The following is a 21213-nucleotide window of genomic DNA, read 5'->3' as shown; positions in this document are numbered from 1 at the left end:
GAATTTCTTTCTCGAAAATTTTCTATGGAATTCGAAAAGCCCTACAAGCCTTCTAATAGAAAGAAGCCACTGAGGTGCCCTTGAGGTTGGGAAAATGAATGGAAATCTTCACAAGGTAGACAGCAGATAGAGGCCCATGTGTGTAGTCACTGGATCACATTGTTTCCAAATAAAAATTTGCGAATACCAGCTAAAGACCTGGAAAACAGTTTTTCAATGCTGCCTCGTCCTGATAGCCTCCCTGTAGAGAAAGATGGTTTTGGAAATAGCTGTCGGCTTTTGTTTTGATGACAGGACCTGGTGTCAGACCCTTCGTGGCATGCCCATGTGGCCTTGGCTCTTCAACTAGAATGCAGAGCCCTTCCCCACTCTGGAGAGGTTGTTCCTTCCTGTAGACCCGTCCCTGTCGGGCTCTAGCTCCTTCATGTAACGCGGTGCCTTTTTGAAAACAAAACAGAAAATAGTCCCTCAGACAATTCCTAAGCAGAAAGCTAAATCTCTCAGAGCTGTGTCTGCGATGTTGCGGCTGCTTCTAATTCTTCCTGATGGCAGCGGTCCCAGTCTACGCCGCTGTGCTATGGGAAGTGCTAAATTTAGACTTAGAAAACAAATTGATTTCATTCTTCAGTTAATTGGGAATCTAAAATGATAGAAAGTAGCAAATTTATAATTTATCATTCCATATATTTCATAGAGATTCTGGCTCAACAGCAAAGCACTAATGGAATGGGTTTAGCGCCAATGGTGTAAAAACTTCCTCATCAGTAGTGTGCTCTGTGTAAAAGGATCCTGCTCCTTCAGCCTGCTGGGGAGAAAAAGCTCAATAAAAGGATTAAATCGACCTGATGAGCCAACGTGGTGTCCTTTACGTTGTTCCTATAAGTTCTAGAACCAGAAATGAGTTATCTTGTAGGTCTGTCTAGAATCGAGGGTCAACTGTTTTCCTGCATTTTTCTGTAGGAAGAAGACATATGAATAATAGCATGCATACAATGCCTTGAGGGAGCGCATCCATTTTCAATAAGATACGAATAAGGATCATTTTGTCTTTTAATTACTTGTTTTCCTTGTCTGACTTACTGCTTCCAGACCAAAACTGTGTAATTTGAATTTAGACTGTCAAGGATGCATTCTGGAGAAGATAGTTCTGTTTGTGACCTTCTGGGATCCCTCTGGTTTGTGAGGTGGCCCTTGCAAATGTGGTGTCTAAGGGGTGATGGCAGGAGCCGTGAGGAGTGAGTGGCAGTGGGTGGTTTTGCATGGCTGGGAGGGAAAGTGCGCGTGACCAGTGCTGGGGCTGATGCAGGGACATTCAGGGGCTAGCGGAGCTGCCTAGTATCAGTTCCTAGTGAGCTTACTATTTTTCTTTTCATCTCAATACCATCGGGTGGTTCCTACTCATAGCAGCACTTTAGGACCGAGTAGAGAGCAACTCCATAGGATGAGAAGAGAGTAAGCCTTGACCGGAGCAGACAGCCTCCTCTTTCTCCTTCAAAAGTTAGTGGTGGGTTTGAACTGCTGTCCTTGTGGTTAGCAGCCCAGGACTTACCCCACTTGTCAGAAACCAGAAATGTTACAGTCCAGTTTTCTTTTTTCTTTTATTTTTTTTTTTTTTTTTTTGCCCCCCGCCCTTTTTTGGGAACCTTCACGGCTCAGCCATTTCCACACCTGTGAAGATATTGATTGCCTTCTCTGAGTTGTGCGTCGTTGTACCCTCTTCTCCTGAGCATGAACGCACTGCCTCCGCAGGGTCTACCTGCTCTGCTGACTCGGTGATGCCCACTCATGTGATCCCATCCAGAGAGTGCTTCACTTTCTTTGAACACAAGACATGTTTCTCTTATAATTGATTGAAACGTTCCCCGATTTACAGAACCGTGTGTCTTGACGGCTTGCTTCCTTCTTTCAAGCTGCTCTCCTCTCCTTGGAAAAGAGGGAAGGGTGACCAGGCATGTGTGTGATCATGCCTCAGGAATGTTACAACTGTGTTCCAGTCTGGACACGAGCCGGGTCTGGCAGAGGCTGACCTTGCCTGTCTCTGTCCTCTATCCCCACATAGTGAGAACTTCCCCACACGGAGATTCAAGATGCAGGAGGCCCTTCCTAGTTAGGAAGGTACCAGTTTGCTGCCCGTAGACAAGTCACCCAATCCCTGGGGCCCTTCAGGAGGGATTGCGTTCAGTGCATTCCAAACTCTCTGCTCATTAGAATCTCCCCAAGACTCTCAGAAATAAAATGCCAAGGCTAGCCACCTGCCTGAAGCACCCCACTAGCGTGTAACATCCCTCCTGGCCCCATAAACATTTTCAGAAAAGCCTTGCCATCTTTGGGTCTCCTGAGATGAAGGAAAAGTCCCCAGGTGACCCAGGTGATTTACATTCAACTCTGAACCTAAAGGGTGGTAGGTTGAACTCATCTGCAGCGCCATGGAAGGAAGGCCTGGCAATCTGTTTCCACAAAGATGATTGCCAGCAACCACCCTGTGGACACAGCTGTACTCAGTCACACACGGGTCCCTGTGAGTTGGAATCCGCTCTGGGGCACAGTGGGTTCCCTTTTGAAGGCAAACGAAGACATTCCCAGGACCTGTATTTGGCTTACACATAGATTTTTGCGGTCACATTATGGTGTGAGTGTAACTTCATGTGAATTGTGCATTTTGTAAATGGCCATCAAGTCATGCAGGGAGGATGAGCCCAGGGTCCCTGGAGGTGGGGGAAGCGGAATCGTAGACATTGATTTCTGCTCCATCTTCACTTCATGGGCAAAGGGTTGGCCATCAGCTGCCACTGTTGCTGCTGCTTTTTTGTTGTTTTGTTTTAAGTAAATCGACTTTAGAAAGATAGTTCGTAATTTAGCACTTCCATCACTGAAGTTTCAATGCCGAGTCCTCCTTTCGAATGTAAATCTTCATCTGGGGCACACGGATATAAATGTCCAGCTAGATTTGTGTGTACCTTTTTGCATAAACCTTAGAGAACAAAAATACGATTCCACTGACCTGGAGGACAAGGAGTCTAGTTTTTGTGTGACACATTGTCCTTGCTCAGCCCATGTGCAATTAGAAGGGATTTGTGGATTCTTGGAGCCTGCAGCTGCCTGCGCTGTGCACATATGCAGGCTCTTTCAGGGCGGTTTCTGTACTGTCCGCAGTGCCTGAAAAAAGCTGCTGGGCAGAGGCCCTAGCTCTTTGCAGTGTCGGTGGACGATTAGCTTTAAATGGCCTATAGTTACCCCCCAGAGGGGGCGGGGGGAGGGGGACAATTCTACTTCTGTTCTGCTTCTATCCAATTAAAACAAGTTTATTCATTTTATTCCGAGAGCCATTCGCCATTGTTTTTGTGCATTCAGCGGTTGTTTATTTGCCGTTTGAAGTTGCAATTGTTCCTGATGTCATTCACGAATATAATTATGAATGAGCCACGGCTACTGTGCTCAGAGACGGCCTGGCTGTGACTCCATAAATTAGCCCGAGCGGGAGGGGTCGTTTCCCTGGCATCCCAGGGCTGTGTGCAGCCTAGTCTTCAGAAGTGTTGACGGTTGTTCAGAAACTCAACATGTGGTTACATGTGCGCATCGTTTAGAGGTGCACAGAGAAAGCACAGGAATTCCAACCTCACAGGGCTAGTTAGAGTAGCCACGTAGACGTTTTTGATAGGTTGAAAGAAAGGCATACATAAATTTCATCTGAATATTTTGTTTATAAATTTTATACATACAATCTCATTTGAAAGTTTCGCAATGACCCAAGAAGGAATTTAGGGCAGGTGTGTGATAATGTGTGTATTTTCATATGAGGAAGCCAACCCAGACAGGTAACTGATGGATTTAAGATTACATAGCTGGTAAGTAGTACTTCCTGGGCGCCAGCCCTGGGATCCTGATGGTGTGAGGCCAATGTGTTTTCCATAGCAGCAGCATTATGTTTAGCCATCAGAATGGCATGTGGCTTTAAGGTGTGGGGATGAGTCATTCTTAGATTCTGGGTGAACACCAGCATGATTTTGAGATGGATGCTTGGGGGAACAATTTGTCACCAGCAGGAGCTCTTGGTAGCACTGTGGGTTAGGCAGCAGGCTGTTAACCCATAAGGTGCACAGTTAGCACCCAACAAGCCCCTCGGAGGGAGGTGGCGAATTGAGCTTCATTAGCATGTCTGACAGCTAGTAGTAACCACACACAACATGGTCACCCCCCAAAGCTAAGAGACAGAGCTGGAATCCTAGACCCGCCAGCATGACAGACGGAGGGAGGATCCACCTACAGAGCTATAGAGAAGGGGCTCTGCGAGGACGCTGTGCTTGCATGCCTACAAGACGCAAGGGCATGATCAGAAGGAGGCTGACCAGAAGCCACCAGGCATGTGGTGTAGCACTCTTGTATTAGATCATGTCCCTCTTGGCAGGGTTGTTTATTTATTTGTTTTTTTTTTTAATTGTTTACTACTATGAAAGGCATCACACTGCAGTAGGCCGTAATTTTTAATAAATTTCTATATTACTGCATTTCATTTAACATGAAAACCACAATGTAATTTTGAACCTCCCTCAAAGACTTGTTTAACCATGTAACCATACTCATTCATGAGTTTCCTGTTTGGTAATGTCATATAAAAGATATCAGTTCTGTGTGCCCCAAATGCAGCCTTCTAGAAAATGCTTATTTCTCTGTGAACTAAAAAGGAAAAAGAGCATTATGAAACTTACGAAAGTGCTCAAATAACCCAAAAGATCTCAGTGCAATGGAGTCCGATGTGACTCAAAGCAACTCTAAAACTGCCCCTGTGAGATCCCAACACTGCAACCTGTACAGGAGCAGAAAACCCTTTTCTTTCACCAGTGAGCGGCAGGTGGTTTTGAACTGCCGACCTTGCAGATCACAGCCCAAAGCATAGCTATTGGACTCCCAGGGCTCTGATATGATATATTTAATAAAAATAGGATTTATGTGGTACTTGTGGGGTAATACAGGAAAAACCAGGTTGAACAGTGATAGGTAAGGTAAATTCCAAAATTGTGCTGGCTTCATGACTTCCTTATTCTCAGTAGGATTTGTAACAGGATCACATGGTTAATAGCAGTGCATTTCCAAAGTGCATAAGCCTACAGCTAATTTGCAAAAGGGGTATGAACTGGCCTCAGTTAATTCAACACAGATATTTTTGGTGCTGTTTTGATAAAATGTCTCTGGTTTCTTTCATTATCAACCTTAGAAACCCGTGTGTGTGTGTGTGTGTGTGTGTGTGTGTGTGTGTGTGTGTGTGTTCCTTAGAAGAAGGGGTGGCAACCTTTTTCTGTAAAGGGCTAGATAGTCAACATTTGAGACCTTGTGGGCCTTAAGGTATCTGATATATATACCTACTCACCTCTGCCAGGCGAGTGGGAAGGCGGCCACGTTGAAATGAATGAGCCGGACTGTGGTCCTCTGAACCTTTATTACATACACAGACTGCAGACCAGGATTGGCCAGGGACTGTTTTACCTCTGCTTTGGAAAATTGGAGGCATCCTGTTGAAATGAAAACTTAACCTGTTTTTGTTGTTGTTTTTTCCTTCTGGGTCTCAGACAGTTCTAGAGTTCTGTTATCCTCCAGAAGATACTAGTTTGCTCCTTTTGAACCAAGTGGGAAGCACAACAGTAGTAGAATCAGACCTTATTTTTGCCTGTGAGTAAAGGTGTGCTTGGCACATGGGTTTCTCTTTTCATGTCAATTCATGCAAACAAACTTTTATCGAGGATGATGCCAGATACCAGGGCCATAGTGTAAGGAGAGTCATGAACCTCCTCCCCTCCGGGAACCTGTTGCCTAGCAGGGGGCCGGTGCATAAAGCAGAAATGTATGTCCTGTGTGACATTTAATGCCTTTGGGGGAGAATCTTACAGAAATGTATGATGATAAGAGAGTGTAAAAGGTTCTCCTCTGGGCCTCAAGGAACAGTTTCAGGTATCCTTTTGACCGCCTCCCCCAACTGGCCTCATCTTCTGTCATCTACAGAAGAAACGCTTAGCTACTGGGCAGCCCCATGTGAAGCAGTGAACCGTTTTCTGGAAGAAGTGGAGGTCTTGGCCCTTCTGCTGGCCAGTGACGAGACATTGGGGCAAGTCATCTTGTTTCCTGCGTATCTATTTCTCAACTAGAAAAGTTCTGCCATTTCACCCTTTCCGAGCAAGGACCTGATCAGCAATTCCCGGACACTCCCCAGGTCCGTCTGGTGTGGGTGCTGGTCACATGGTGTCTCTTGGCCGGTGCGATTGCAGGTGCAGCCGACAATTCATGCCACCGAAGAATAGCTTACAAGATGCACATGCTATTCCATAGCAAACACAAAAACTAAATGGTTATTCAAGTATTATGATATAAAATCTGCCAAGGCTTGCACGATGAAATTAGTGTTGCTTCGCGGTTGTGGAATTTTGAATATGTAGATGAAGCACAAACTATAGGAATTAATAGTTGAAGAGACCTGTTTGCTGTCAGGTTTTGGATGATTAAGGCAAGAAGCTTTTATGTGAAAGATTAACCAGGAGCTACAGAAGGAAAGATACCTTTTATTAACACCCTGCCTCCTATGAAAACTAGATTGTCTCATCCTGTTTTGTGTTGTGTCATTAACATCAAGTCGCAACTTGATGTTAGGAAATTTCTTTAATAACAAGCACTCAAATGGAATGGTTTTAATTGTCAGTGGAAGTGATGTGCTCATATAAAAGAAAGGTCTAGACCTTTCTCAAGTAGGGTTACAAAAGTAATTTACCATCGGAAACTTCATTCATCTCCCACATTTTCCTTTGAAGTGAGTTTTTTTTTCCAACTTAAAAGAAGAGTCCAAGAAACTTTTTCTGAGAATCTCAAGCTTGTTTGTTATCATATTCTACCTTAACCCCGTTTTTTTTCCCTCTCGCATATTCTTAGAACGTCGGGCTTGTAAGTAAGGAGATATATGGAATTATCAGGCTCATTTTTCTAGGTATTTCTCATGTCACCACAAGGTTTATTATCCCTTGTAAATTCTGTGCTTAACATGGGGGTAGGGAGGCGGGGGCCAGGAGTTGAAACAGCTCTGAGACAGGCCTAAAGGACTTGTTTGCCCTCATCAGAGGGTTTATTTCTATTTCCTTTCTCACTACAGTAGCTAAGAGAAATGCACAATCTAATGTGTAAACATATGGTGTCTTATGTTTGTCATGCACATCAGTAGTAGTAACACTTTCAATTCACAGAGACCCCAAAACACTGAAACATTTTTCACTTGGTCCGTGCATTTCCACCCCATTTGTTCCAGTGCTGCTCACCCAAAGCTGGTTAAGTACCATGACCCCTGTCGCTGGGACACGGAGCTCTGCGTGGAGTCCAGAAAAGAACCATGCCCCTCCTGGGCAGAATTGGCAAGGCTGGGGTCCTCAGAGCACTGAGATAGGACCCTGAAATCTATGGTCTGATGAGGAACCATAACCAATAATTAACAATACCCCAAGTCAATATAGGTATGCTTGATTTTATTTGCCTGGATAAATTCTTTCAACTTTGTAGACCTTTATAAAAACTTTATTTATTTATTTAGCTTTAATGCTACTGTTACAACTTGGTGCTTGGCTCAGGGGTGTGACATAGTGGTGTGTGAAATTCATGGGTCACTTGACTATACTGTTTAGTACCAGAGTTTTCCAATTCTTTCTTTGTTTCTTCTGCCTTTCCTTTCTCACTCTCTGGGGGTCGGCCTCTCTCTCTCAGTCAGCAGACTGAAGTTGAGACTTCAGTAATAGCACTCTCTCTCATTTGCATTCTGATTGCTCTTTTAAGTGGAAGAAAAGAGGGGTGAAATTATAGCTAGTCAGGCAGGAATTATGTTAACTGGCACATGGGACTGTAGCCCACATATGAACACCATTTGTCATATATGACAGAGTAGAAAGAAAAGAGGGAGAATCACTGGCCTGTATGACATGTCATGTGAAAGAGCTTTCATCCACGTGCTAAAAAAGAAATTCTAAATAAACTTGCTCTACATAAGCTTCTTCGTTTAGTGGGCTTCTTTAACCAAAAAATATAACAATAAGCAACAATATAATGCCCTTTGAAAGGGGTATACTGTGTAAGGCACATTCATTGAGTGTCAAAGTTTTACATTTTCGCAAATTGGTATTTGTCGTTCTGTAATTGCATCCCCAAGCAACATGTGAGTGTTGATGTCTCTTTGTTTTGTTTTGTTGTTATACCTAATGAGTTCAAAGAACATCTCCCATACTAAAGAATATTCCTAGTAACTACAAAATTGATACACTCTTCTCTGCTGGTGACATAGTTAACACAGGTATCAAAAAAAGTATATTTTGTTGAAGTGTCATTATTAGGAAGCACAAATATATTAAGCTTATGAGTGGCAGATGATTTGCATTAAAAGGCTTTTTTGGATAACCAGTCCAATTTCCTGAGGGTGGGATAACATTACTTAAGATTATTATTATTATCAACAAAGGCAAAAGTGCATTCACAGTCCTGGGTTCAAGCCTACACTCGAGTTTCACAATGCCTGCCTTTCCTTTGTGTCTTTCTGGGAATCCACGGTGACATTGATGAGTGAGTGTTTGTCAGGTGGGGGGGGGTGGCCACACTTCAGTGGTAGTCGTCAACCAGGGGCGCGAACTCTTGGTTTCTGATGTCTAAATGGCTGTGCCTGGACTACAGACAGCTGCCTGACCTCTGGCCACGTGTTAATCATTTCAGTTCAGGCGTGCTTCCTGCGTAGCGTGCATATCAGCTCTCTCTCTAGGCTGGGTTCCCTCACTACTGATGCTAGTTCAGGGCCTGACCCAGAGATTCTTTTAAACAACTGCCTCCCATTTGGAAAGGGCATTTTAGGTATTGGTCGATGGATGCCTGGTTTTGCCTCAGGCCTTGTTTCTCAAACTCATGAGAAGAGAGAGCAAATAAATATTTCCTTTCCTCAAATGTATTGTTCTTTTTAAAGTGCATTTTCACCAGTACCTGTGTCATAGCTCTCTCCCTTGGGTCAGATTCCTTTTGCACAGGCTCAGCGAGGCCGCAGCCATTGGGTTCAAGGTTGGGCCCATGTCCCGCTGTTCCCTTGTTTCCCCCTCAAGGAGGAGTGTTTCTGGTGGCTGGTTCTGTTTACAACCGGTGTGCGCATCTGCCGGTGCAGCCGCAGCGCAGCAGAGCCGTCTCTAGAGCAGGTCTGAGGTAACCGGATAGGTTTTCAATGACTGTGTGCGAGTAGCAGGAGAGTAAAATTCCATAGGCCTTAATGAGCCTCAGCGCGGCTGAGCTGTCACAGGAAGCATCCATAGAAACCAGTTGTTGTTGTTGTTGTTGTTACTTAATAGGAGGGGAGCCAGGGGAATCCACATTGGTTTGCTCCAGTGAATGTTTACAGGTTTAAAAACATGTTCAAAGCCGTGAGCATCTTCGACCCAGATTGTTTCTGCCGCTGATCTCATGGCCTTGTTCACCCAGTCTGTAGCAGCTTCTCTTCCACGGAGAGCACCTTTGTGTCTTGGGCCCCAGAGTCAACAGAAGATGATGTTTCCAGCCTTGGCCCCTCTGCATGCCTCTTCCAAGAGGGCTTTGGGCTCACCCAGCCCCTGGTCTCCTCATAGGGAGTTGTGTTTACTCTGTCAGTGTCACCTTAACAACACGATGGTCTGGCAATTCCCAGCTCCGTTGCTGTCTTTGGATTAACTTTTCTCCCTTTTCTGGTAACCTCGTGATAGTCAGCTTCCGAAATGCAAATCACACTCCACCCAGGTTATCAGGGGGCTGTGGATGACTTTGAAACACAGGCTTCCCCCGCTGTCCGAAAGTAGAGTCTGCTAGGAGTCATCCCGTCGCCAGCTGAGGTCACACGCCTTAAAGGGAAGAAGCGATGTACCATTCAGTGGTTTATGTGGGGTTTTCCGAGTGTCTCTCAGACTCCCTAAAATGCAATCACACTAACTGAGTGTCATGTCTAGAATGCAAGGCTCTGGCGGCTTGATGTCGAGTGCACCCTGGAAGGGGCTTGGCGCTGCCGCCATGCTCACCTCCTGGGTTGGGGTGGGGGGATGCTGCCTCTTGAAGGCTCGCTTTGTACCTTGCTCTTCTGGTCAAAGCAAAAACCCTCTTTGGATTTCTTTCAGCTAGCTGAAGTAGGAACTACTTCTCTAGGTCTCCCAGAAAAGCAAAGTGGCGTAAAGAACACCTTTGAACCAGTGGGGGAGGGCTACCTGTACGCCGTTCACGCCTCCCCTGATGATTAGATGAGCTGCCCTGTGGTTTCCCTTCTGGCTGGACGTCTCCTAAGCACCTGTGTCCCCTGGGCCTAGGTGCTGCAGCAGAGTAGAATTAGAAAACCGAAACAAAGCACTGAAAGGTCACCAGCTGAAGGATTGCTCTGCCTTTACCAGCTCTCTCGTTCCTAGTACCAAAGCTGAGGACTGAAGGTTTTCCTCTGGGTTTCATACTTTTTCAGAAATAACTGGCCTGTTCAACTTAAAGCTCATGAATAGCTAAGGAAGAGTTGCGTTTCTGCATTTTTAAAAAACAGAGTCTTAAGTTTCACTGGCCCCATGGATTTGCAAGTGGAAAAACTAAAATTTTCAACTGTAAACAGCCCCGCACACACGTACACACTCATTAACACGACCATGATTTTAAATTTGAAAATGTTTGAAAACTATAGCGTTAACAAGAGATAATTTAGCACATTTAGCTAATTGTTCGTGTAACAAGAAAACAACCTGTGATTAGACATATTTTCTATAAGCGAATCCATAAAACTCACTGCCCTGGAGTCAATGGTGACTCATTGTGACCCCACAGGACAGAGTAAGCTGTCCCTTTATAGGTTTGTCAGAATGGAAATCTTCACGGGAATAGAAAGCCCCTGATTGTTTACCCTGTGGTGGCAGTGGGATTTGTCTCACAAAAGGCAGGACCTGAGTTGCAAAATACAAACTCATTTGGGGATGAAATGCACGTCTCTTTGGTTTTTAGCAAATGCTTACTTTTTAAGAGATTCAAACCAGTTAGGTTCTCACTGCTTTCTCCTGGGACAGAAAATCACAAAGCTAATAAACGAATAGCCGGGAGACAGAACAGATCTTTACTTACAAGAAAATTTGTTGCCCCATTTTCAGCTATTATAGTCTGTTTACAAAATATTGTTTACCTGTTAAATGTTTAAAGGACTTCAGGCTTGTAAAGAAATGATTACACTGCGCCAAAATTTAACCGTGTAGGAACTTTTAAAAGACATGGAAAGATATAATATTTACCTTGCACTTTGACAAATATTATCCATATAAGCTTTCATAATTCAGGCTATCGGATACAACAGCTCAAGTTGATGGTAAAGAATATGAACTCAGAGAGTGGTATTCGAGAGCCATTTTCACATACTCGCGCTCAGCATTCGTTTAGGATCCGCTAAACAATGTCTCTCTCCGCTGGATTTGGTGCACTGTACACAGACTAAAGGGAAAAGAATTCGATTCACAAAAGACCAGTAAGTCAGAGAGTATGGTAAGACTGAAGGATGAGGATTTTAAATGATGTTAGAGAAGTCGTTAGAAATGGAATGTATGTCATGACAACTGCATAGAAGGAAACTTGCCTTGTGTGGATAGGAAAGGGCCAGCAGTGTTCATGTGTGACTGAATGGCTACAATTGTGAATGATGGAAATTAACATCATGGTGGTTTAGGTAAAAGGCCAAGCAGCTTGAAAAACAAACAAAAACGTATATGTTATTAAATGCCAAATTGTTTCAAATCTGGTCTGCCCTTTAAAGGAGGAATGTATCAAGTAAACATACACTTAAGATGTTGGAAATTGAGGAAAGGTTCAACCAGTGTGATCCCTTCAACCTGGATGGGAGGAAGCAATCAGATCTGGTTAAGCACACTCACTTCGTCTCCCCACTGAGCTCAGAGCAAGAGCGAATGCCTTAAACTGGAACACAGGAAAGTCATGGTAGATAAAAGAAACCTTTTCTATTGATGAGAGGTAATTATGTACCAACAAAAGGAGCTTTTGGAACCTAGATCATTTTTAGGAATAGATTAACTAATTGGAAGAGTCCTGGGGACCAAAGTACTTGTCTCACTTTCTTCATTGGATAAACATCTGTATAAGAGGTATGATTTATAAAGCACTTCACATGCTCTGTCTTCTCATCTTCCACCAGCCCGGTGAGGAAGGTGGTACCTTTTATGTACCCCACAGTGCATGTGGAGAACTGAGATTAGAGCTCACGAAAGAAAGGAAAAATCAGGCCTCTCTATCTGGTGTACAGAAACACATGGCAATAGTTTTTGTTACATTGAAATGATGAACCTTACTGTATAGACCTCACAACCCACTGTAAACCCTGAGAGCCCTGGTTCCAGTAAAACTGAATCAGAGTTTTCACATTGCACTTGGTTCTGGAAAATGAGAAGAGTCAATGTTTGCTTCTCAGTGGATGGCTTGATGACAATGACTTGGAATGTAGAGGCGCGTTCAGAGACCTCTCTTTCTAACTCGGAAAGCTGGCTCTGTGCTCATGGCAATCCCTGCTGACCGCGTCTCTTCTTTACTTTTTCAGAATGAAGATCTACCTGGCTTTATCACCATGACCTCACACATCAGAATATAACATTAAAAGAAGGTGTTCAACCTTCTCCCCACCCCCCACCCCTACTATGAAGCTGCTTAAAATTCACTGTTGGATCTGAGCAGTTACTAAGTTCCGAAACACGGACGGTATTAGACGCAAGAATCAACACAAGGAAAGAACACCTGCCTCACTTACTTGTTCCCTATATTTGGCATCATTGTTGTGCTGCTGTTTTTGTGGGGTTTTTGTTTCGCTTTGTTTTTAAGAAAGAAAGAAACAACGCTAGCTGAAGAAGTTATTCTCAAGAAAATTGGATATTTTCATTGGCCTCAAATTGTGGCCAGTGTCTTTTTTTTTTTTTAAACGTTTTATTTTGGCCAAGCCAAATTATTCTTCAGCATGCTAGGAGACGCTATGAAAACCCATTCAAGTGGTAAAATCTGGTATTTACTGGCATACACTCAAAACCTCCACAGTCCTACCTCAGTTCAAGATAAAGCCGGATTTGTGTGGTTGGGGTGCAGCAGGTCTTCCTGTCTATCTGTCTGCGAGTGTGTCTGAGGGTGGTCTTCGGTCTTACTGAACTGGTTCACGTAGACAGCTGCTTGTTGGACTTCAATCCAGGTAATCTGCAGTGTTTACTCACAGACAGAGCCCGGTGTGGGACTGACATTTCTAAACGGAAATGAAATTTGGGGTCAGACTTTGAAGATGGATTAATAAATAATACTTACATTAACTGACGCAACCTACTTTTGAAAATCATCAACTGTATTGGGTTGTGGGGGTGGGAGGGGGATGGGGCTTGGGCAGGGTGTGAGTATCTTTTTACCTTTAACAGACTCGTTTAATCTGCTCTCTGTCGATGTTTATGTAGGTACTTAAAATTGCAAAAGCCTTTATCCTACTTACAAGCTCAAATTTCTCTGCTACCCTTAATCTTGAGCTTGCATTTCTTTAACCAAAAATTCACGTAGGCATGCTAGCGATTGAAGGGTGGTCGTCGGTTTGGCAGATTTAAAAAAAAACTGTATTTATTATCCTTAATATAATTCTGTCATGCCAGCCAACAAGGCTGCCCTGAATAACAGAACAAAAGGGAGAAGAAGAAAAAAAAGAGAAAAAGACGACGACGCTGATAATTACACTTGTGAAAGAGGCACTGCAGGCGCCAGTGGCATTCCTGGGAAAAGAGAAGGAAAACAATCTTGCAGTACATGTCACTCGTCAGAAAATTCCCGACAAGGCTACCCTTGTTTGATGTTTTCAGTATTCGGAACATACCAGTGTTGTGGCGATTATCACAGATGTCACCAAGAATTGCTGAACGAGACCAGCAGAGCGCTCTGTCCGCCGGCTGCTCCCTGATACATCGGATTGGAGAGGTGTCGATAGTTCCCTCCCATGGTTGCATCCCCAGTGCCTGTCTTTCTGATAGTCAGATAGATGCTACACTAATTCATCAGAGATGTGAGAATCCTCTTTTCCTTGCGTTCGCTGTTTTGGTTTTGGTTTTTAACCTGGAAGAAGAAAAAAATCCATACTATGGAGAAATATATATATAAATATATAGATATCTATCACTATAGATTAATGCATTAATAAAATGAGGTTTTTAGAGGAAGACCAAAAAAATTTCAATGTCTTAAAAATATATTTAATGGCAATGCAAAAGTCTTCCCGCTTACATGCTGAACTTTTAGAACAGAGGATTGTATGACAAGACAAAGTTGAATGTAAAGTAATCCCCCTGGACATTTTTAAGGTTTTAATTTTCTGAAATTACACATCACAGCAGTGCATAGGCCATACAATGTTAGTTTGAAGGTCAATTTCTATGTAAAATACACTTTATTAAAATGTATAAAATGTCCTAAAGTGGTTTGTTTTGTTTTGTCTTGTTTGTTTTCTTTTTAATCAAATTTTGGGAATAAGAATGGATGGGTGGTATTTGCTCTGTAACTGCCCAGGTACCATAAGATGGATCTGGACCCTGTTGAGTACAGCCTATGGACTCACCTGTAAGTAGCCCTGTGCACTTAGAGTAGTCATGCCACAGTACGGATGGCTCATGTTCATACAGCAACTTAAGCAAAGCAAAATATACTAAATTTTCCTCTATCCTGTACATTTCAAAAAAGGCATATGCAATATTTACAGTTTTAATTTAGTTTACAGAATGGAACCAAAATGTATAAATGTTATGTTTGCTAAAACTTCACAATGTATATTGGGTCTTTGTACATTTTGCCTGACTTACCTTAAATTTAAAATATTTTTTGCTATATAAACTTTAACAGTTATTAAACAGTGTTTTCTTTTGGGGTACGTATTGTTTCTGAATATCAAGATGTTAAATATATTTCTTGCTATTGTGATATGACAAGAGACTTAACTTATCTTGCTCTGTCTTCCAATGTACACGCTGTATATAGGGTAAATGTGACGCTGCTGGAGACAAGGATAAATGGAACTAGAATAGTGCATTGTATTTAGTCTGTATTGATCATGGATGCTCTCCTTAATAGCCATATGCAATAAAATAAAATACATTATTTATGAAATGAATAAAGCTTTGAGGATATTTTTCTGTGTGGATTCTGCATTTCATATAAAGCCACTTTAGACTCCTAATGCTACTTTTTGACATTTTTTTATTTTTCCAGAAACCAGAAATTATTTTTAAAAATCAGGGAACTTCAGAAAATTAAATAATATGGGAAAAGAAAGCATTATACAAAATATGCGCTGGTTGCTATTCTAAGTGCTTTAACAACACTAACTCCCAACCAGATCATAGCAGAGTGTGTGTGTGTGTGAGTGTGTGTTTCGGGGCCATCTCCGGGTGGCACCATTAGTGTCCGAGAAGACCTGTGCTCCGTAGGGTACTCGAGCTGGTTTCTGGAAAGATTACCAGAGCTTTCTTCTGAGGTGTCTCTGGGAACATTTCAGCTTCCAACCCTTCTGTTGATAGGGTTACCCATTTGCAAAATCCACTGGCTCCACAATAACCTTGTTAGATGCTGTGGTGTCCATTTCTACTCAACCTTCCTGATGCCATGACCCTTTGATACAGCTCCTCATGTTGTGGTGACACCCCTCCCAACAATAAAATTACCTTTGTTGCTACTTCATAACTAATTTTGCTACTGTTATGAACTGGGCAACCCCTGTGAAAGGGTCGTTCGACCCCCAAAGAGGGTTGACAACTGCTGACTTCGAGTGACCCTCTGTGACAGAATGAAGAAGCTCTGGGGTGTAATAGGCCAAGCTCTCACCTCAGCCACAAAGCCAGCAGTTGGAAACCACTCAGTCCTTCCCAGTTAGCATCTCAGGAACCCATCGGGGCAGTAGGACCCAGTACTGCAGGGTTACTCTGAGTTTAAAAAGACTCAGTGGCAGTGAGTTTGATCTTTGTGACACACTAGAAAAGGACATGAAGAAATGTTTATGGTAATTAACCATTAGATGCAAATCAAAACTGCAATAACGTGCCACCTTACCCCTTACAAGAAGGGTGCTAGTAAATTAAGGAATACTGGTTAGTCTGTGGAGAGGTTGGAACTCTCATCCACTGTGCGTGAAACTAGGAAATCATACAACCACTGGGAAGTGGCATGGTGCACCCTTACAAAGCTAGAAATGGAAATGCCATATGGCCCGCAAATTCCACTCAGGTACACTAAAGAAAAAGGGCCGTGATCTAAGTATGCAGGCCCAAGCTCAACACAGCATCATTTACAATGACCAACAATGGATGCGAGGGTAAACAGTGGAACATGCCTACAATAATTTCATGGCCATCCAGTCAATGCTGGCTCATATGATCCTTTGGGGGTTTCTGAAACTATAACACTTTATGGAAGTAGAAAGCCCCATCTTTCTCCAGTGGAGCTGCTGGTGATTTTGAACTGCAGACCATGAGGATTGCAGCCCAACACATAACCACTGTACCACCAGGGCTCCTAACCTACAATGATAAGCAGTGATAAAGACTAAGGCGGCATCCAAGAAACAGCTCACAATATGGATGGCAATAGAGGACATTATGCTAAATAAAGGAGCCCTGGTGCTGGAGGGGTTACGTATTGGGCTGCTAACCCCCAGTCACCAGTGACTGAGCGAGAAAGATGAGGCTTTTTATTCCCATAAAGAGTTACAGTCTCAGAAACCCACAGGGGCAGTTGTACCTTGTCCTATAGAGTCGCTGTGAGTTGGAATTGACTGGCTGTGAGAAATTGTTAAGATGCTGAATGAAGTAAATCAGTCACAAAAGAACAAAACTATGCAAGACCACTATTATAAGAAGCCAAGAACACATTTTTTACTGGAAATAAAAAATCATGGTAACCAAGAATTGGACAGGGAGGAAGGAAAAAAATCAACTAGATAGTACACAAATTTAATTATAATGAAAAAAAGGGAACTGGGGAGGGGGGTGGGGCGGAGACCAACACAATGAGACCAAGGCACAGGAAGACATTGAGAGGTAGGCGAGGATACAGGAAAAATTTGATAAATGCGGTAACAACGCAGACCTGCAATAGCAGTGATAACCAACAATCATTTTTTGAGTAAATACATAGGTGGATAGGTATACTCAATTGATGAGAGAGGTTGTATGGGAGTACACACAAACACGCGGGCACAGTGCTGGCCATTTCTATAGACACGTGAATTCATACGTAGCAGCGCATATAGGAGGCACAGTTATAGAAACTACTTAGACATTGGCCTGAACCACTGAACAGGAAGACTAAAAAGTATAGCCTAGGGGGACATCTAGCTTAATTGGCAAAACGATTTCTAAAATAATGCTCTGTCTCCTGATCTGGTGAATATTATCTGGGGTCTTGAAAGCCTGTGAGGGACCATCTACACACAAGAATTGGTCTCTTCCTGTAGCGAAGGAGAATAAAGAAAACCAAAGGCTCCAAGAAGCAATTAGTCTAATGGACGAATGGCACACGTGAACCACAACCTCTTCTAGCCTGAGATCAGAAGAACGAGACAGTGGTTGGTAATCAGTACCAAGAAAAGGGGAGTGGGGGTGGAGCAAATTTGCTGGTCAGAAAGAAAAGGAATTCTGACGCAAACCTAAGCTGAAGCTGAACTCGCTCTCTGAGGCTTTCTTCCAAATAATATGTGGTCAAAGGGAGCAAACAATGGGAAGATATGCTCCTCCCAATAATCAGCTCTATGAGATTGTGTTAGGCTGGGGTCCGGAGAGGAGTTAATCCAGTGCTGAGTGTATGTGTACGCTGCTACTCGGAGCCATCGAATCCGTTTTGACTCATCGTGACCCTAGGTAAAACAGAGCAAAGCACCATTCTTTCCTGCACCGTCATCACAATTATTTAAGTTCAAGCTCATGGTTGCAGCCGCTGTGCCAGCACATCTTATCCAGGCTCTTCCTCTGTTGACCAAGCATGATGCCCTTCTCCAGGGAATGATCTCTCCAGATAACATGTCGTCGAAAGTATGTGAGACAAAGTCTCGCCATCCTTACCCCTAAGGAGCATTTTGGCCATACTTCTGAGACCGATTTGTTATTTTGGCAGTCCGTGATACGTTTAATATTCTGCACCAGCACCATAGTTCAAACGCATCCATTCTTTATGTATATAGAAAGAAATGTTTATCAAGGAATGGCTTAGACAGTTGGAAAGTCCAGTCTGCTTCAAGTTTCTGAGTATAAGCTGGAGGCTTCCCCTGACTCCTGTAGCTGTAGGAACTGATGAAGCAGGAGGATCAGGCAGGAAGACCACAAGCTGGTGGATGACAAGCTGAATGAATCCTAGATTGCCTGAGATGAGAATCATCTTTAAAAGCTCTAATTAAAAAGATATACAGTGAACCCTCGCCACTTCGCGCTTCGACTTCCGCGGCTTCACTCTATCGCGGTTTTTGCGTAACAGCGCATGCTCTGTCATTACTGCCACTGATTGGCTCATACTGTACACGCTTGATGCCATAAATAATATAATAAATAATAAATGATAATTGTGCAAAATGTTTTACTGTATTTTCCCTTTTTCATTTAATAAATTGGGTAATACGAGTGTAATGGTGACTAAAGGGTGTTTTTTCATGTCCTCTATGCTCTAACTATGAAAATATTTGATTTACAAATAAGGAATCCTACTTCGCGGAATTTCATTTATCACGGTAGGGTCTAGAACCGATTAACCGCGATAAACGAGGGTTCACTGTATATCCCTATAGCATGAGAAACCTACTGGATTATTTTCCAGTCTTTCTGGGTGTTTGCCAACTCTCAATAGTGAATGTATAAAATGCAAAATGTGTTCCTCTCTTTGGAGCTTTCTGTCTATGACATTGCTAATTATTGGATGGGATTGTCATAAAACATCATATTGATTGATAGATTTCCCCCAGAAAAGCTACCTAAAGTGCAATAAGGTAGCTGAATTCATTAGAATGCATTTCACTGCAAGTAATAGAAAACCAAATTCAATGAATTAAACCAGTGGTTCTCAAACTTGCAGGTGCATCAAATCCTCTGCGGTGCTTGTTACAATAGATTACTGGCCCCTACCCATCATAAGCTCTTTTCTTCAGTTGGTCTAGGGTCAGGCCTGAGAATTTGTATTTCTCACAAGGTCTCCAGTGAGGGTCTCAAGCTGTTGCTCTGAGGCTCTGAAAGCCACTAACAGTCAAGGAATTTATTACCTGGTATAAAGAGAAGTTCAGGAGTGGGTTAATTTAGCTGTTAAATGACATCAGCCAAGGCCCTGGATTTTATCTTCCTGCTAAGCTTTCCCCAGGAGCCCATATCTCTCAGACTTGTCCCCTCATGTTATTAGATGGCTGCAGCTATGCCAAGCAGCATATTCTCCCACAATCGTCACCAATGAAGTCAGTCCCTCTTTCTTTGGGACTTTTTTTTTGTTTTTGAGTGATGCAAAGGATCCCAGAACCACCACCCTATTGCCTCGCGCGACTGAGTCACATGCTCGCTCGTACAGTAAGCACTTAGAAATATGATGGATGATTAACACTCTGAGGGATGTAGTGTTCCATGAAGCACCTGGCTGTCAGATAGCTGAACAAAAGCTAAGTGCTAGTAACAAGGACTAAGAAGGGATGGTGTCTAATCAGTTGGCAGTCAACAGCGACTGCTAACAGCAGCATAGAATGAAAATGCGACCAATACCCATCTGGATACAATTTTACCATAAATGCACTATCTCCTTACATGGGTGGACATTGACCACACTGACAGTGCTTTTTAAACATAGGATTCATAACAGGCAACAGATCGGCTCGATTCATTTGAATTACGGTGTTGGCAAAGAATATCCAGAGCACCATGGGTGGCCAGCAGAACAACAAGTCTGTCAAGGAAAAGTACAGAGGAGACTGGTGAGAGCTCATCTCATGTATCTTGGGTATGCCGTCATGTTTGGTTCCGTTTTCCGACAAGTCTCTGGAAGAGAACACCACACTTGCTAAGGTGGACCTCTGTGAAAATCAGGGGGACCTCGAGGAAGATGGATGGATACAGGGGCTGCAACAGTGGGCGCAAACACAGCAGTGGTCAAGAGGGTGGGGGAGGGCTGGGCAGTGTTTGATTCTGTTCTATCTCAGGCCGGCTGCTATCAGTCGGTAGGAACGGACTCAAAGACCCCTAACAACCACAACTAAACAGATACTGGATGGCTCCAGTGTGATGAAAGGCTAGTGGTTCAAATATGCCTAGAAGATAGGCCTGGTATGAAATCTGCTTTAGATCGGGTCCAGCCTTGAAACCCTGTGCAGCAATTCTGTTTCCGCACATGCAGGATCCCCGTGAGTTAGACTGGGCTTTATGATAACCGGTAACAATAACAGGTAGGAGAAAACGATCAGTTTATCATGATCATAAACATAATCGTTTATTTTCAAGCCCCTGCAAATAATTCAACCACTATGTTCTTCACACGTGTTTTTGGTATTGAATTTGGTTCAGTATTGGAAGCTGTTTTGTGAATGATTGGAAAACTGGACCTTTGAAAATACACGACTAGCTCGAACTACAGAAGCTAGAAAAGAGAAATCTCAGGTGTAATTTAATATCATCTCCAATGGCACTAGAAGCTATTCTTAGAAGCATATGGGTCAGCTGACCTTTTCTAAGGACAGTATCACTAGGGAAAGGACAAAATACAATGCTAAATAATCCCTTTCCATAGGATTAATAATAAAGGTTGTCCATACCAACACCGACTATGAGTGAATCAATTTAATCATAATGAAGGATTAATAATAAAGGTTGTTAAATACCAGCACCGACTATGAAAGAATCACGGTCTCATTTACTGGAAGCCTTCATGAGTAAGACATTGCAGCTGTTTCTCTTTGACGTAATGGGAGAAGAGTTAGCGAGTTCTTACACACACAACAAACCCTCGCTGCCAGGGTCGTCCTACTCAGAGCTTGGTACTGAGAAACATTGACTTTGTTGCTTGTGAGAGTAGCACTCCCGGAGTTGAGCAAGGAGCAGCTTGAAGGGCTATACATCCTGGCCCTGTGTGTTGTCCTGGCATCTCTGAGGATTATAAAAGTAGAACTGCTTGGCATTGCACTTAAGAAAATAAATGCCCCTGGGAACAGCACCA

At 43.1% G+C, this 21213-nt stretch overlaps 1 protein-coding gene across 1 annotated transcript in view; it reads left to right on the top strand.

Annotated features, from left to right (window-relative positions):
* IRS2 (insulin receptor substrate 2) overlaps window positions 1-15176 on the top strand; it is a 31239-nt gene extending 16063 nt beyond the window's left edge. The window contains exon 2 of the mRNA XM_045283893.1: window positions 12581-15176. Coding sequence (XP_045139828.1) covers window positions 12581-12585 — 5 coding nt within the window. The 3' untranslated portion in view covers window positions 12586-15176. The remainder of the gene's footprint in view (window positions 1-12580) is intronic.
* Window positions 15177-21213: the final 6037 nt, after the last annotated feature.

The sequence above is a fragment of the Echinops telfairi genome, unplaced genomic scaffold (genome assembly GCF_000313985.2).
Source record: "Echinops telfairi isolate 266 unplaced genomic scaffold, ASM31398v2 ScPeMD7_7467;HRSCAF=8505_1, whole genome shotgun sequence".
NCBI lineage: Eukaryota > Metazoa > Chordata > Mammalia > Afrosoricida > Tenrecidae > Echinops > Echinops telfairi.
The sequence above is the reverse complement of the archived record's forward strand: the minus strand, read 5'-3'. Positions and strand labels throughout refer to the sequence as shown.